This window comes from Eubalaena glacialis, chromosome 10, assembly GCF_028564815.1.
Source record: "Eubalaena glacialis isolate mEubGla1 chromosome 10, mEubGla1.1.hap2.+ XY, whole genome shotgun sequence".
Taxonomy (NCBI): Eukaryota; Metazoa; Chordata; class Mammalia; order Artiodactyla; family Balaenidae; genus Eubalaena; species Eubalaena glacialis.
The window spans coordinates 111,116,483-111,132,912 of record NC_083725.1 but is presented as its reverse complement, the minus strand read 5'-3'; the positions used below and the strand labels follow the sequence as shown (position 1 = coordinate 111,132,912).

Sequence of the window (16,430 nt, the reverse complement as noted above, 5' to 3'; positions counted from 1 at the left end):
AGACTGTGGGTGTAAGATGGTGGTGGTAGAAGCCGGCATGCAGTGAGTGAAAGGTTTGGCTGAGAGAAACTTACATGAGAGGATGTCAGAAGTGACTTGGAAAAAAAATCAGAGTTTGAAAAGTAGACTTTGCAGTCCTCAGAGCTACCTTCACCAAGGACCTGAATCAATCACATGGTGTTCCAATGCCAGGTGCAGAAATGAGTTCTGAGAAGCATGACCTCTAACACAAATTCCTCCTGAAGATCATGGATCTTGTGGGTTCCTACGGATGCTGTCTTTGTATGGAGTGGGAAGGATACTTTGAAACTGCAAGATTACGTACATTGCATTGAAACACAGGCACATAGAGAGGGAGGGGGAAGGGATAAAGAAATACAATTTGGGGAGGAGGGATAAATTAGGAGTTTGGGAGTAACATATACACACTACTATATATAAACTAGATAACCAACAAGGACCTACTGTATAGTACAGGGAACTATACTCAAGATTTGTAATAACCTATAAAGGAAAAGAATGTGAAAAAGGATATATATATGTATAACTGAATCACTTTGCTGTACACCTGAAACTAACACAACATTGTAAATCAACTATACTTCAATAAAAAAAGAAAAGAAATACAATTTTATGTGTTTTTGCCAGGTCAAAAGAAGGATCATGAGGGCTTCTTAGAAATCACCCCAAAGGGGACCATCCTTTAGAAACAAGCTTACTAAACATCTTTGAAAGAGCCTGCAAACTCAGGGTTCCACCCATACCCCAGCTTCTTGCTAAGAATGCTGCTCCATTCTCTACACTGGGTTGAATCTCTGAGAGATCTCCCAGGTCACAATTTTCTCTTTCCCAATACTGAAAAGTCTCTACTCTTGATTGAATCCCTAAAAGTTTTAGGAGCATTTTTCATATTCAGTAACACGAGTGCACAGATTAGCTGGCTATGAAAACACCTGACTCAAAGCCCCGCAAATTCCATTCCCAGCTAAGAAGCAAAGCTGGCCAGACTGTATATACTGAATTCAGGAATTGCTGTCTTTAAGAGCTGTTTTTCTAAGGTAGTCACCTTCTGAGAGCTGGGGTATCAGCACTTTCTCAACTCCCTGCAAAACAACTCAAACCTCAACATCCTACCAACTAAAATGCATCATACCTCCTGGGGCCAACTGACCTTCTTCTATGTTGCAAGGCACAATTCCCCTCTCCCTAATAATGAAAAACTACCACTTTTCTGTGCTTCATTAAGACTTCTGGTTTCCGTAGGAACATCCTATACACTTGCAGCATTTCTGAAAAATCAACACTACCAGCTTTTCAGTTTCAGAAGTTTGCACATCAGCACTTAATTGACTCAGTCTCCAAGTGAAAAATCAATCCTCTTACGATGCTCCAATGCCTCTTAGAAGTAGGTTCTGGGGAAATTCTATGCTTCATGGACAGCCTACCTCAAGGCTAGTGATTTTGTTATGCTTTTCCTTCAGGTGGGAAAAGGCAACCTCAGGGAATCACATCATTCTGACTCTTCCACATTGTCTTATGGTGTCTTGGCCACCACTGTTAGTCCCTCAGCCACAAGCCTAATAAAGGAATTAGCAAAGGGAATATTGTTGAATATGAATGTTGAGGCTGAGTGGCCAATTCAATTGTGTTCTCTTGGGAGTCATTAAAATGTCATCAAGCCCTCTTTCTCTCTCTTCCCCTCCATTACCCCCTCTCTGCCCCATCTCACATGTATCTGCAGAGACACTAGTGCACATTCAGGACGTATCCTTTTCTCTAGAGGAAGCACATGAGACAGTGCGTTATCCTCCTTGGCTTAGGAAGAAAATGTAGTGTTAAACCGCACCATGGACCATGCAATTTTCCTCCTCACCAAAATTGCTTTGCTTGCAATCAGCTGGGAAATGAAGCTTAAATAAAAGGGCAACAATAGAAAAATCAAAGCTCTGGGGCTACTGTCAGGGTAGCTCTCAGAGACTGGATGGTGTAGATTTATACATGCAATTTCTGTTTAATGTGACATGTATATTGCCCCTATGCAATTATTTTAATCTACATCTCTGAGATCCATAGCTCACTTAGAACCTAGGGAGGCAGCATGGTAACAGTTTTTGATATTTATCAATTTAATTACTTCAGAATTATTTTATGTTATTAGGTTCATGGGTACCCAGAGATGTTTATAGTTAAAATGTTTGATTCAAGGGAGTGAGGTAGGAAAGGGTAGTTTGAAAGCTATGTTTACTCCCAGAGTCTGTTGAATTTTCTATGGCTCTTAGCAGCAGAGCTTAAACAACAATAAAAACTGATTTAAATGGGAAAAATGCAGCCCAGCTTGTGATTTTATGTCATCCAGAGAAATGATACATCTTTGTGTAATGAGATGCAATTGCTTTCCCCTTCTCCTGAATTACTGAATCAGTTTATACTGTGTGTTTATACATAGTTTGAGGAAGTGTCAGGGACAGTGGTGTGGCAGGGGTTCATGAGTTCCTGCTCCCTTGGGACTATGCTTCTGAGATACAGTGATCCAGACTCCATAGGTCTTCGGTGCCATCCAGTTTCAACATAGCGATAAAACTGATTTGAGTGAGTCTCGAGAGATAGGAAGGAAAGGAAAGGAATAGTCCATTTGCATGAAACGGACTATAAAGTGGCTTGTGGTATGCATTTTTCATAGGCAGTTTCATAAAGAAAAGCTTAGAGAGTCTAGAGACCAGAGCTACCCGAGCAAATGTAGCAGGACCCTATGAGTGGTGACTTGACAAGTGAGGATTATTCTTAGAATTTGCAAGCTGGATTAATATTGTAAAAAGTTATCAATAGAATTGATTGATCAGGTGGCAGGAAATGACAAGCAAGTGAGCTGATTAGTTAATGGATCCTTATGAGGCTAGCCCAGATCCAATGAGGGACGTAAGTGAAGTTTGTCTTCAACACTCACTATCTTTTGGCTAACTCCCCTGGGACTCTCTTCCATCCACCCTGAGTCTGCTTTCTTGGTCTGATCCCTCATCTCTACGCTCAAAGCCAAGGTTTATCCTTGACCCATTACATTCTTTTGCTATGAAACTCTCCTGTGCTGTACCTTATCAGCTTCAGGGTGACCCTTCAACCTGTATAAATAACAGGAAAACCTATTGTCATGTTTTAATGACAGAAAGCTAGAAATTTTAAGATGATAGGGGCTTTGAATTCAATGTACATTCCCATCATTTCCACACCATGTTTTTTTTTTTCTAATAATGATGAATATGGGCCATATAGGAGAAGAGTATAACAGGATGATGGGGGATCAAATGCGTCTTAGGCAGAGCAAAAAGGATCATATTAAAATGGATGCATTTGTGGTTTTTACCACGAGATGTAGAAAGCAGTTAGCCCTAGGAGATTTTTTTACTTTTTATTTTTTTATAGAGCTTGTTAACCCGGTGAATTTCTTTCTTTTTTTTTTTTTTTTAAGCAGATATTCATTTTTAGTTATTTATTTATTTATTTTTGGCTGTGTTGAGTCTTCGTTTCTGTGTGAGGGCTTTCTCTAGTTGCGGCAAGCGGGGGCCACTCTTCATCGCGGTGCTCGGGCCTCTCACTATCGCGGCCTCTCTTGTTGCGGAGCACAGGCTCCAGACGCGCAGGCTCAGTAGTTGTGGCTCACGGGCCTAGTTGCTCCGCGGCATGTGGGATCTTCCCAAACCAGGGCTCGAACCCGTGTCCCCTGCACCGGCAGGCAGATTCTCAACCACTGCGCCACCAGGGAAGCCCCCTAGGAGATTTTTAACAAACTGCTTTATACTTTCTCAACTTTCTGCATTTTAGATAAGAAATATGTAATAAGCATAATTTTAAAATAAAGGTATTTTCACTTTGGAAAAGAGAGAAATACAAACACTAATATAAAAAAATTAAATGGACCCATTTGCCTTTGACAGAGCATTTACTATCTGCCAGGCATTGTATGTTTCATATATACCATCTCATCCTAACCTTCACAACAACTCCATAAGATGGATCGTATAAGTACATTTGTATAGGTGAACTCTGACCTGTGAAGAGTTTAACTAACTCAAGATCACACAGCTGATGGACGGCAGAGATGGGATTTGGACCCTGGTCTGTATAACTCTGAAGTTAGAGATTTCAGCCACAATACTTTACTTTTGACTTTAATTTTAATCATATTTTCCCAGACAAAAACACTAGCTTATACTCCCTCTTCACAAACACTAGCAGAGTGCAAAATAGACAGCTTGGTTAGAGTTTTACCTTCTTTAACACCTCCTCTCTCTCTCTCCAGTGGGAAAAACGTAAATCGTCAACAGTGAAGCCAATCTGAGATTGGCCCTGGTAAGGGTGCAACTGAAAACCAGTTCTTGAATAATGAGATTGGATTGCTCTTTGTGTAGGATCCCTGAGGTTCTGTCTGCCATTGTCTAAACTTATCATGAGAACGTGAATCTGGCGTGTCTAGTTCTGCATAAGATAAATCCCTGGAGGCCATTATGGGAAATCTTCCCAAGCTTCTTCATTCCTGATAGGAATGCAGGAGTACAACAATTTGCACCTCTGAGATTCTCACTAGGTTAGAGCCCATAAGGAGTTTAAGCAGGAAGAAATTTCTTAATCTGTGATAGGCCACATGTATTCATATATGTGTATTTCAGAGGCACTGACCATGAGATCTTTCTAGAACAAGATTGCAGTTTGGCATGGACAGGTCCAGTAATGAAATAAATTACATTCATAAGGTGAGAGCAATTGACTGAGTATCTGAAGACTTATCTCTGTAATTAAGTTGATATAAGACATGGGGAAAACCACTCTATTCTATTTACTTACCTCTTGAAAAAGGGGTTAGATTCAGTCAGTCTCTTTACCTGCCATATACCTTTCATGATTGACACGTTGTTATTTTGGTCTTTGAGTGGAAATACATCTAATCAACTCAATCCTATAACACTGATACATTGTGCTCACCAGAAGCTTGGATTATCATCAACCTATTAACTTAAAGTGCAAAATAAATTGTTACCTAGTAAGTGTAGTTGGTTTATTGACAATATATCTGAGTATATAAATATGACTCCATGGGAAAAATAATGAAAGGAGTCCTTGCTGATGAAGAGGTTGGAGAGTCTTACTCTATTCCATTACAGAAGGCATGAGTCTTCCCTTCAGTCTCCTCATGGCTGACTTCATCTCCTGGTTCCTCAGAGTGTAGATCAAGGGGTTCAGCAGAGGGGAGATGACAGTGAAGGTGACAGAGATGGCCTTATCCATGGGGAGGGCAGTGAAGGGCCGAGCATAGACATAGATGCAGGGTACAAAGTGTAGGGTCACCACGGTGATGTGGGAAGTACAGGTGGAGATGGCTTTCCTCCTGCCCTCCCCTGCCTGAGACCTCAGCATCATGAGGAGGACTGTGTAGGACACAAGCAAGAAGATAAACCACAGGGTAGTGACTAAGCCATTGTTGGAAATCATCAGGAGCTCAAGTGCAAAAGTGTCAGTACAGGCGAGTTTGAGGACCTGGGGGACATCGCAGTAGAAAGTGTCAAGAACATTAGGTCCACAGAAGGGGAGTGGGAGCAAGAGGGAAATCTGCACAATGGAGTGGACAAAGCCGCCCATCCAGGAGGCCACAATAAGGGCAGTGCATCGCCCCCTACTCATGATGGTCACATAGCGCAGGGGCTTGGAGATGGCCGTGTAGCGGTCAAAGGCCATCACAGAGAGAGAGAAAATATCTGCCCCACCGAGGAGGTGGAAGAAAAACATCTGTGTCATGCAGCTTGTATATGATATGGTCTTTATCTTTGTCAGAAGGTCTACTAGGGCCTTCGGAGCAGTGATGGAGGAGAAGCAGATATCAAGGATGGCTAGATTACGGAGCAGGAAGTACATGGGGGTGTGGAGGCGAGTCTCACAGGTCACAGTGACCATGATGAGGAGGTTTCCCAGAAGAGTTGTCATGTACATAAAGCACAAAAAAAGAAATAAGGCCAAGCTTAGGTCTTGGGACTCAGTAAGTCCAAGAAATATAAATTCATTTACTCTGGTGCCGTTTCCCAACTCCATTGAATCATGTTTCTTCTTCTTCTGTAGCTTGGAAAAAATTTCAAGTGTTGTTTCAGTAAGAGTTCACTCTCCCTTAATAGATTCAGGTTTATAAAATCAAGTATTAGGTCTAAAAACTAGTGAGGTATTTTCCCCACTGGATAGCTGTTCTGGGGTTATTGTTAACGTGTGCAAAGTGATATCTTATGACACAAGCATGCATTTAATTATTATTTCTTCTGTAAATTATAAATATTTTAGAAAATGCATAAAAATAATGTTCTAAGAATGTGAGTTCTAAATATTCAAGATAAACAGGTGGATGTTAAATATTTGTAAAGGGACTATTGTGGCATGAGTGATATAAAAATGGAATCAGTTTGGTGTGTGGGTAAAACAGTGCCTATTTGATAGGACTGAGTTCCCATGAGTTCCACAGGGGTGTGTTTGCTTCTTTTTTTTTTTCCAGACTGGTGCCTCATTTAAATGGTTTAGTAACTACAATCTTTAGAATTCTCTTTGGACTGAATTCTACAGAAGCACTCCTTTCTTTTTTACACCACAAATTTAATTCTATGAAAAATTAGAAAATTTTAAGGCCATAAAATTCTTCTCTATTGCTCTATTCTTCCTTAAGGGGATTTCTTGTTTCTACCTTTACTTTAAACTACTTTAGGTACTAAAACCCCTGTGTGTCAAAATAACAGCTATGGAAAAAAAAAGCTGTAACTCAGAATCTCTCTTCTATTCATTGTTCTGATTTATTTCTTAAAATTTATTTTTTTAATTGAGCTATTTTTGACACATAGACTCACCTACTTGAAGTGTACACTTTGATAAGTTTTGACATAAGTATATACCCATGACATCATCACTACATTTAAGATAGTTAACATATCTATCACCCCAAAAGTGTCCTTGTGACCCTTTGTAATCTGTTCCCTCTGCCCCTCCTTCTTCAGGCAACCACTGAGCTGCTTGCTTTCTGTCACTATACATTAGTTTGTATTTTCTAAAATTTTCTATGGATGGAATCTTACAATGTGTACTCTCTTTTTGTTTGGCTTCTTTCACTCATAAAAATTATCCATGTTTTGGTGTGGACCAAGATTTTGTTCCTTTTTATTGTGTGGATATACCACAGTTTATTTATCCACTCACTTGTTGATGAACATTTGGGTTGTTTTAATTTTTGGCCATTACACATAAAGAACAGGTCTCCAAAAACCATAATTCAAAAAGAGTCATGTACCACAATGTTCACTGCAGCTCTATTTACAATAGCCAGGACATGGAAGCAACCTAAGTGTCCATCGACAGATGAATGGATAAAGAAGATGTGGCACATATATAAAATGGAATATTACTCAGCCATAAAAGGAAACGGAATTGAGTTATTTGTATTGAGGTGGATGGACCTAGATTCTGTCATACAGAGTGAAGTAAGTCAGAAAGAGAAAAACAAATACCGTATGCTAACACATATATATGGAATCTAAAAAAAAAAAAAAAGGTCATGAAGAACCTAGGGGCAAGATGGGAATAAAGACACAGACCTACTAGAGAATGGACTTGAGGACATGGGGAGGGGGAAGGGTAAGCTGGGACAAAGTGAGAGAGTAACACAGACATATATACACTACCAAATGTAAAATAGATAGCTAGTGGGAAACAGTCACATAGCACAGGGAGATCAGCTTGGTGCTTTGTGACCAGCTAGAAGGGTGGGATAGGGAGGGTCGGAGGGACGGAGATGCAAGAGGGAAGAGATATGGGGATATATGTATATGTATAACTGATTCACTTTGTTATAAAGCGGAAACTAACACACCATTGTAAAGCAATTATACTCCAATAAAAATGTTTAATAAATAAATAAATAAATAAAGACTGGGCTAAGCAAAGAAAAACCAAAAAAAAAAAACAAATAATACTATGTGTACTTACCATATTATATTTTATGTGTGTATAAAAACAAGAAATTGAAAATAAATATGTTCAATATAAATATGAACATAATTAAATTTCAGCGTGTTAAAATTAAAAAAAAAAAAAGAACAGGTCTCCATGTGGACATATATTTTCATTTCACTTGGGTAAGTATCTAGGAGTGAATGTTTGTAACTCTTAAAATTCAATAATAAAAAAACAAACAACTCAATTAAAATAAAAAGAACAAATGGTTTAAACAGATACTTCAACAAGAAGATATAGGGGTAACAAATAAACACAAGAAAAGATGTTGAATGTCATTTATCACTGGGGAAATGTAAGCTAAAACCACAGTGAGATAATAGTACACACCCGTTAGAATAGCTAAAATTAAAAAGATGGATATATCAAGAGTGGGTGGGACTTCCCTGGTGGTCCACTGGGTAAGACTCCTCACTCCCAGTGCAGGGGACCTGGGTTCCATCCCTGGTCGGGGAGTGAGATCCTGCATGCATGCCACAACTAAGAGTTCACATGCTGCAACTAAGACCCAGCTCAGCCTAAATAAATAAAATAAAATAAAATATTAAAAAAAAAAGAGTGGGCAAAAATGAGATGAATTGGAACTCTGGTGGGAACATAAAATGGTACAACCACTTTTAAAAATAATTCGGTAGTTTCTTAAGTATACTTACCATATACTCCTATGGCTTTTGAATTCCTTTTTTGTTTTTTGGTGAGTCCTTGAAATGGGGCTTAACTTCTTTCTTTGCAGTTTATCTCCCTTTTTTTTGCTGTAATCAGAAACAAAGGAAAGGGGAAAGCTACTTCCCTCCCACTTTCTGGGTGTATTTTTTGCTTCACCACTTTGGCCCCAAGCTCTGCACTGGTGTTTAGAAACAATAGCATCTCCTTCACATAATTTTTTTAAAGGTTAAATGAATTCGTCTATGTAAAGCATCAGTACTGGAAGCACTGCCTAATCCACAATAAGTGTGATTATACGTGTGTTACCTAAAAGAAAAGCTCTGGGTCAGTAACTCTCACAGACACACAGCTTCTTTAAATACACTGACAATCTTTTGGAGGAGCTGAATATTTCCCATAGCATGTATTCTACAACTTCATCAGACTAACCTGTTTTGAGGAAAATAGAAGGTATTTTTCTTTAAGCGGCAACCACTGAGGGTGGTGACACTGTATGGCAGTAAGAAGGGAGTTTGCTTATTTTGGCTTCTTGTCTGATGTCATCTTAGCAGATCAGAGAAGGCTAGTGCGTGGTCTCTGCAGGAGAACTGTCTGGGCTCAAGTCCTGGTTTTGCCCCTGTGTGATTTGGGTGAGTGGGTCTCCATTTATCAGAAAGGAATAGGTCCCATGTTCACAAACTATTTTTGATAATTCAGACAACATCCTCCAGATTCTGCTGTTTCTTTCAGCTATTTTGAATCTATCTAATTATTTAGCGAATATTGATGGAAAATTGGCATAATTCTAAGTTATTTGAGAGAAAGGAATATAATCCTAAACCAGTGAAAAAACAGTTGAAATCTAATAGTAATATGGGAGTGATGGGGACCATCTAAGGACAGATGAAAAGCTGTGTGTGAGAAAAGGATGATTTCTCCTTAAGAGGCTCAGAGAATCCTGCCTGGAGGAGGTGGCATTTACATTTGGGGCACGTGCGAATGGAGAGAAAGGGAGCTCTGGCTTTAGGGGCCATTTGAATATATAAAAGTTGCTTGTGTGTGGGAAGTTTGGCGGGAATGAAGAGATGCAAACATGCAGGCATGGAAAGACATACGAAAGAAAATCATTGCTATATATATATATTTTTTGGTTAAGCTAAGGAAGAGTATATAGGTGTTCATTGTACAATTCTTTCAGTTTTTTTGAAGGTTTGCAATATTTTATTTTTCTCTCTAGTTTTATTAAATTTAACATAAGAAATACCTCTGTAGATGTCAGTCTGAGGGGGTCCATCTAGACGAAATAAGCCTGAGAAAAATCTCTCCTTTGTGCAAATCCAGGGGTGCCAGAAAACAAAAACTGCCTTCTCCCAGTTCCAAACTGAACTCATTTTTATGTCTCTCCTCTTGCAATGTCTTCTTTGTTAATATTTCTTATCCATGCTGTCTGTCCCTGAAGGTTCGTACTGGAATGCATTATCTTGTGTACTTATTACATTATTTGCAGTCAAAATATATTTATAAATATTAACAATTACACCTAGATTTCAAAATTTCTCACTTGTACACATACACACCCAGACACCACAGACGTACATACCCAGGTAGAGTTATACATCTTACCTAAAATCTCCAGTCTTCTTTCCAGGACTCCAACATCTTACATAATCTTCACATGAATCATTCAGCTTCAGAAAATTCTGTTAAATACCCCTCTGAAGGCCAGTGATTTCAATGGCTTCTCTTCCAGGTTTATGTGGAAAGGTCAGACACAGGGAATCATATTTTCTTGGCTCTTCCATGCTGATACAGAGTGCCGCATCGTATTTACCAATTCCTTAATCCCCAAACCAGTGTGAGAATTATCAGAGGGAATGTAGTTGGACGTGGCTCTGGAAAAATTCTGCTCATGGAAAGGTTGTTTCAGTGGGGATAATTAAAGAGCACATGTACTATGTGCTATTTAGATACACACACTTCGGAGCACACATTTTTGTTTGGGGTCTAAAATTTTCTAGCAGTAGTAAAGATTCTCTCCTTGGCCAAACACTGCTCAGCCGCCCCTGAATTTTTCAACCAAGTCTAGACATTTGGACCTCCATGTTTGTCTCTGCATTGTCCAATTTTAGCAAAAATCCTGCTAAGTCACTTTAGCCAGAATTCCCCTCCCTCCTCATTTGATCACCTCCCACATCTAATCAGGTTTCTCTTCCTCCAGCACCTCCCAGGTGATGTCTGATCACCCTGGCCTGCCTTCAGCAAGAATCCTGTTAGGTCACTTTAGCCAGGATGCTTCCTTCCCCGTTTCCCTTTGTAATTTTCCTCTTGGGAAATAAATGTTCTTAGGGATTGTGAACAATGTCCTTAGGCAACTTCACCCTTGCAGGGCGATTCCTGAAGTGTGACACAGAGGTGTTGGCAGGAGCCCTTGGATCTGAAGGGTTATGTAGGTGAGAGTGAAAGAGATCTCAGTGGGGTGCCAACCAAAGTGGGTAATGGAGCTTTCATAAGATCCACACTGGCTCCACCAGCAAATTCTACTCGCTGGACCTTCAGAGTTTTTCAACATTCTCACCACCTCTACCGTGACTACCCGAAGTCATGTCTTCATTATTTCTGCTGTAGTAACTTCTTAATTGGTCTCCGTGTTTTCGTCCTCAGCCTTCTTCAGTCTATTCATAACAGTAGCTCCTGCAATTCTCTTAAAACATGCATAATGAGTCCACTTTTCAAAGCCCTCCAAGTGCATCCCACCTTACTTAATGTGAAAGTCGAAATCTTTCCAATGGTTTAAAAAAGTCCTAATGACCTGGACCCATGGCCCAGTTATCGCTCTGACCTCAACTACTACCCCTCTCTTCCTTGCTTCCTCTCATCTAATTACAAAGTCCTCCTTGCTGTTTCTTGGATGCTCTGGGCACATCCCCACCTCAGGGCCTTTGCATGTCTGATTTGTGGGCTGAGGTTTGTACCACGACATGAACATTTTTATAATTAAAAAAAAATTAAGATCTATTCAGCTCGCTGCTTTGTGACCACCTAGAGGGGTGGGAGGGAGGCGCAAGAGGGAGGGGATATGGGGATATATGCATACATATAGCTGATTCACTTTGTTATACAGCAGAAACTAACACAACATTGTAAAGAAGTTATACTCCAATAAAGATGTTAAATTAAAAAAAAAAAATTAAGATCTATTATCTACCTCCAGAAATGGAGGGAAAAAAACCTCCCAGCAGTTGTAAATAGCATAGTAAGTAAACAAATAAAAGCTGAGTTGATATATAGAATAATGTTTTCCACTTCATTCCGACCCTTTTGAGTGTATATGCATCGTCTGAAGCAGCTGTAGAGGTTTCTGTTCATTTTAAGGAGTCAGGTTGTCGGAGAATAAAAACGAATCGGTTGTTTTCTTAACCATATTCTCCAATGATTTTAGCAGCAAAAATGAGTGAGAGGCAATATTCATTCATCGACATTTTAAATTTTTATGAATGTTTTCTATGTTCCGCTTGCTCTGCCAGGTGCTGGGGATAAAACTATAAATAAAGCATAAAGAGAACAAGGAATGGGAAACAGCGTCCTGAGTGCTGTGCTGGAGCCAAGCGCAGGGCGCTGAGGGAGAGCAGTGGCCAGTGGCCAGTGGGCCAGGGCTTCAGAGGAAGGTGAACGTGAGGACCTGCGTGAGGTCACAGAACTCATAAATGCGGAGGTCCATATTCTAATTCAAGCTGTGCTGACTTCAAGGCACCTGCTCTCAACCGCTGTAGTATGGGCTTTGGAAGGGAAAACCTTCAGGAAATAGATACTTAATTTATTCATATTCTAGAGTCAGAGCAGGCGCTTCGCTTGGATGTGTTTACTTCCTTATGATGTGATCACTTCATGAAAAATCTTATAGAATCCAAATGCCCAAACTGTGTTATTTGCTAATGTGTCTACGCTCCCTTCCTGTGAACATTGTAGAAATGTAGAGGGAATGTCTGGGTATATATATATTTTTTGTTTTTTCTTAATTAAAAAATTTATTTAGATAAGTGTAGACTCCCATGCGGTCGTAAGAAATAACAAGAGAGACCCCACCTTAACTCATTTTCCCCCAGTGACCATTTCACAATATCTATGTATATCAAAACATCAAGTTGTACATCTTAAATATATGCCATTTGTATTTGCTAATTATAACTCAATAGAGCTGAAAAAAACCCCGCAACTATCCAATGTGATAAAATTGTCTGAGTGTATTGGATTCCATTTTCTTTATTTCTTTCAAGGCTGTATTGCCAAGTGACATACACTTCTCTGGCTAACCATCTGATTTCTCTACTTCTTTTGTAACATAAACCCCATTTTTTTACATTATTATTGTATGCTGACCAGAATATTTGTAAGTCATATGTATGTTAGTAGAAATATAAAAATTAATCAGAAATCTTTTAGTAAATATAGTTTATTTGATGCACAAACATTTTCAAAGGTGGTGAGACAGTGAGCTATCAGTCTACACCCTGTCAGAAGGCATGAGTCTTCCCTTCAGTCTCCTCATGGCAGACTTCATCTCCTGGTTCCTCAGAGTGTAGATCAGGGGGTTCAGCAGAGGGGAGATGACAGTGAAGATGAAAGAGATGGGCTTATCCGTGGGGAGGGTGGTGAAGGGCCGGGCGTAGACATAGATGCAGGGTACAAAGTGTAGGGTCACCACGGTGATGTGGGAAGTACAGGTGGCGATGGCTTTCCTCCTGCCCTCCCCTGCCTGAGACCTTAGTAATAATAATATGACCATATAAGACACCAGGAGGAAAGCGAACCACAGTGTGGTGAGCAGTCCGTTGTTGGAGATCATCAGCAGCTCAAGCATAAGAATGTCAGTACAGGCGAGTTTGAGGACCTGGGGGACATCACAGTAAAATGTGTCAAGAACATTGGGTCCACAGAAGGGGACTGGTAACAAGAGGGAAATCTGAACGATGGAGTGGACAAAGCCCCCCACCCATGAAGCCACTATTAACCCAATGCATCGGCCTCTACTCATGATGGGCACATAGCGCAGGGGCTTAGAGATGGCCACATACCGATCTAATGCCATAACTGACAAAGAAAATACATCCACCCCGCCAATAAGATGGAAGAAAAACATCTGCGTGAAGCAGCCATTGAAAGAGATGGTCTTTCTCTGGGACAGAAGGTCCACCAGAACTTTGGGAGCTGTGATGGAGGAAAAGCAGATGTCGGCAATAGATAAATTACGGAGCAAAAGATACATGGGGGTGTGAAGGCGAGATTCACAGGTCACTGTGACCATGATGAGGAGGTTTCCCAGCAGAGTTGTCACATACACCAAAAGTAGGAAAAGGAATAAGACCAAGCTCAGTCCTTGATTCTGGGTTAGGCCGAGGAAAATAAATTCTTTTACCCTGGTGCAGTTTCCCAGCTCCATGGACTCATCCTCTTTTTCTCCGTTTTCTTTGACGCTACTTCATATGAAAGTGCTCAGCCATTTATTTTGTTTTCTTCTTAAACACTGTGAATGCAGTTCAGGTGTTCCTCATGTGGCCGCAGTGTTTGCGATGTGTTGAATTGTCCACATTTTTAGGATTGCAATCAGTTTGGGGATCCAATCAAATCATCACGTGTGAAATCACTCAATACTTCTTTTCCTATAAATCTGTTTTTGGAAAGAATAAGCGTTTGTGTTAAGTAGCGACATTTACATTTGCAGTCTGTTTTATTTATTTTGGTTTTTTAAATGTTATTATTATTTTTAATTTCACACAAACTTATTGATGTCAAGAGCTGTCTGAAGCATTTTTTTTGTATTCAAACCATATCTTTGTATTCAAAGATAAGTAAGACACCGCTCCAGCCATTGTGGACTTATAGTCTACAAGTTTAATATTCCTATTAGCAAGTATTCTGTTGACTTGTTAAAAAAAGTTGTCTTCTGTTTCTGATTATAGTGTTGCTGTGCATGAGTCAGTTTCCTTGCTCTTGGCTGTTTTATGTCGAGTTTCTTAAAATTGCAGTCTCTTATTTTGTGTAGGTAACTTGTCATTGTGGTTACTTTATACTAATGAGATAATTTACTTAATAATTCTTTAAAAATACTTAAAATTTGATATTGGAAAACAGATTGAAACAATGTGCAAATCCAAATCTCAAAGGATATCATAACTTTTCTTATTGTGGTAAAAACACAAGCGTGAGAGCTACCCTCTTAAAAATTTTAAGTGCACAATACAGTATTGTTCACTGTGGCCACAGTTATGTACAAAAAATCTCTAGAACATATTCATCTTGTATAACTGACGTGATCCTTGCTTGAGTCTGGGGGAGAGAAGAAAGATAGTGAGCCACTTCTGAGAGGCGGTCCGTACTGTATCAGGCACGCTCTTCTCTGCCTCTTTCCTTTTGTGGATCAAAGATAAAAGAGTGGAGGGATCACACAGCAGGAAGAGACATTGGTATTATTAGAATAATGCCCAATTTTACGTAAGCTGTTATAAAGCATTCTCAGGAGATTTTATAATTATTATTTTAAAATTAATTTATTTATTTTTGGCTCCGTTGGGTCTTCGTTGTTGTGTGCGGGCCTTCTCTAGTTGCAGAGAGCGGGGGCTACTCTTTGTTGCGGTGCGCGGGCTTCTCACTGTTGGCTTCTCTTGTTGTGGAGCTCGGGCTCTAGGCACGTGGGCTTCAGTAGTTGTGGCTCGTGGGCTCAGTAGTTGTGGCACACTGACTTAGTTGCCCTGCGGCATGTGGGATCTTCCCAGACCAGGGCTTGAACCCGTGTCCCCTGCATTGGCAGGCAGATTCTCAATCACTGCACCACCAGGGAAGTCCCCTATAATCATTGTTTGTTTCTCCTTATACTTAGCAAGTGACCGTTTATTGCAATCTTCAAATGCATGTAGATAAATTGGACCACATGGTCAAAGTGTTTTCAGGCTAATGAATGATTGCGTAAATTGATGAATGTAATACATGATCAAATGTGAAATGTGTTATGAGAAGAGAAGAAGTAGAATTGGGTGGAGCAGGACATATGATGATAGGAGATGTCATGATTTTCAACAGTAACAAAAGCTACTATTTTTTGAGCTTACTCTATGTGGAGAGGTATTAAAAGTATTTAATTTTACCACTATCCTTTAGTAAGGGATAATGTTATTCTTGGCTTTCATATGGAATATATTATGAATTTATGTTTGGTTGAAGGGAAGGAAGAGATGGAAATAGGATGAAAATTAAGAAACAGTCTTTTTTTAAACCTTCAATCATATATATATATATGATTATATCTACGACTATATATATGTATATATATAGTCTAATTTTGTATAACAAAAATGTTATACAAAAATAAAAAATCTGAAGATAAGCATTTGGCAGAAAGGGCTTTGAGAATCACACTGAATGGACCACACTTCTGCATTCCTCTTAACACGACATCTTTCTTCCCAATGGTAACACCCACCTTTGCTGTCTCTGTCACTGAGAAGACCATCTTGGCTCTGAAACATTTAATACAACTGAGAAGTATTAAAGTCAAACTATTTTTACAAAATCAATAAGGACATCTCAATTTCACTATGCGTAACCTTAACCTTAGCTAGAAGTTGAATGTCTTTACCTAATTCCTCTGATCCTGAAACTCCAAGTACAAATTGTATGTCCTTAGGTTGAGCGCAGAACAAAACACGGGTGACGTTAATTCTTGGAAATTTTGTTCCTGCAGGTAAAGCCCTTTGGAGGACTAA

General features: G+C 39.6%; 2 protein-coding genes across 2 annotated transcripts; both read right to left on the bottom strand.

Annotated features, from left to right (window-relative positions):
* Positions 1-5,139: 5,139 nt before the first annotated feature.
* LOC133099639 (olfactory receptor 4D11) lies at positions 5,140-6,075 on the bottom strand. Its single transcript, XM_061203402.1, has one exon. It carries the CDS (start codon positions 6,073-6,075, stop codon positions 5,140-5,142), a length of 936 nt encoding a protein of 311 aa, XP_061059385.1.
* A 7,099-nt stretch (positions 6,076-13,174) lies between these two features.
* On the bottom strand, positions 13,175-14,110 carry LOC133099637 (olfactory receptor 4D10). The gene has a single exon (XM_061203401.1). It carries the CDS (start codon positions 14,108-14,110, stop codon positions 13,175-13,177), a length of 936 nt encoding a protein of 311 aa, XP_061059384.1.
* Positions 14,111-16,430: the final 2,320 nt, after the last annotated feature.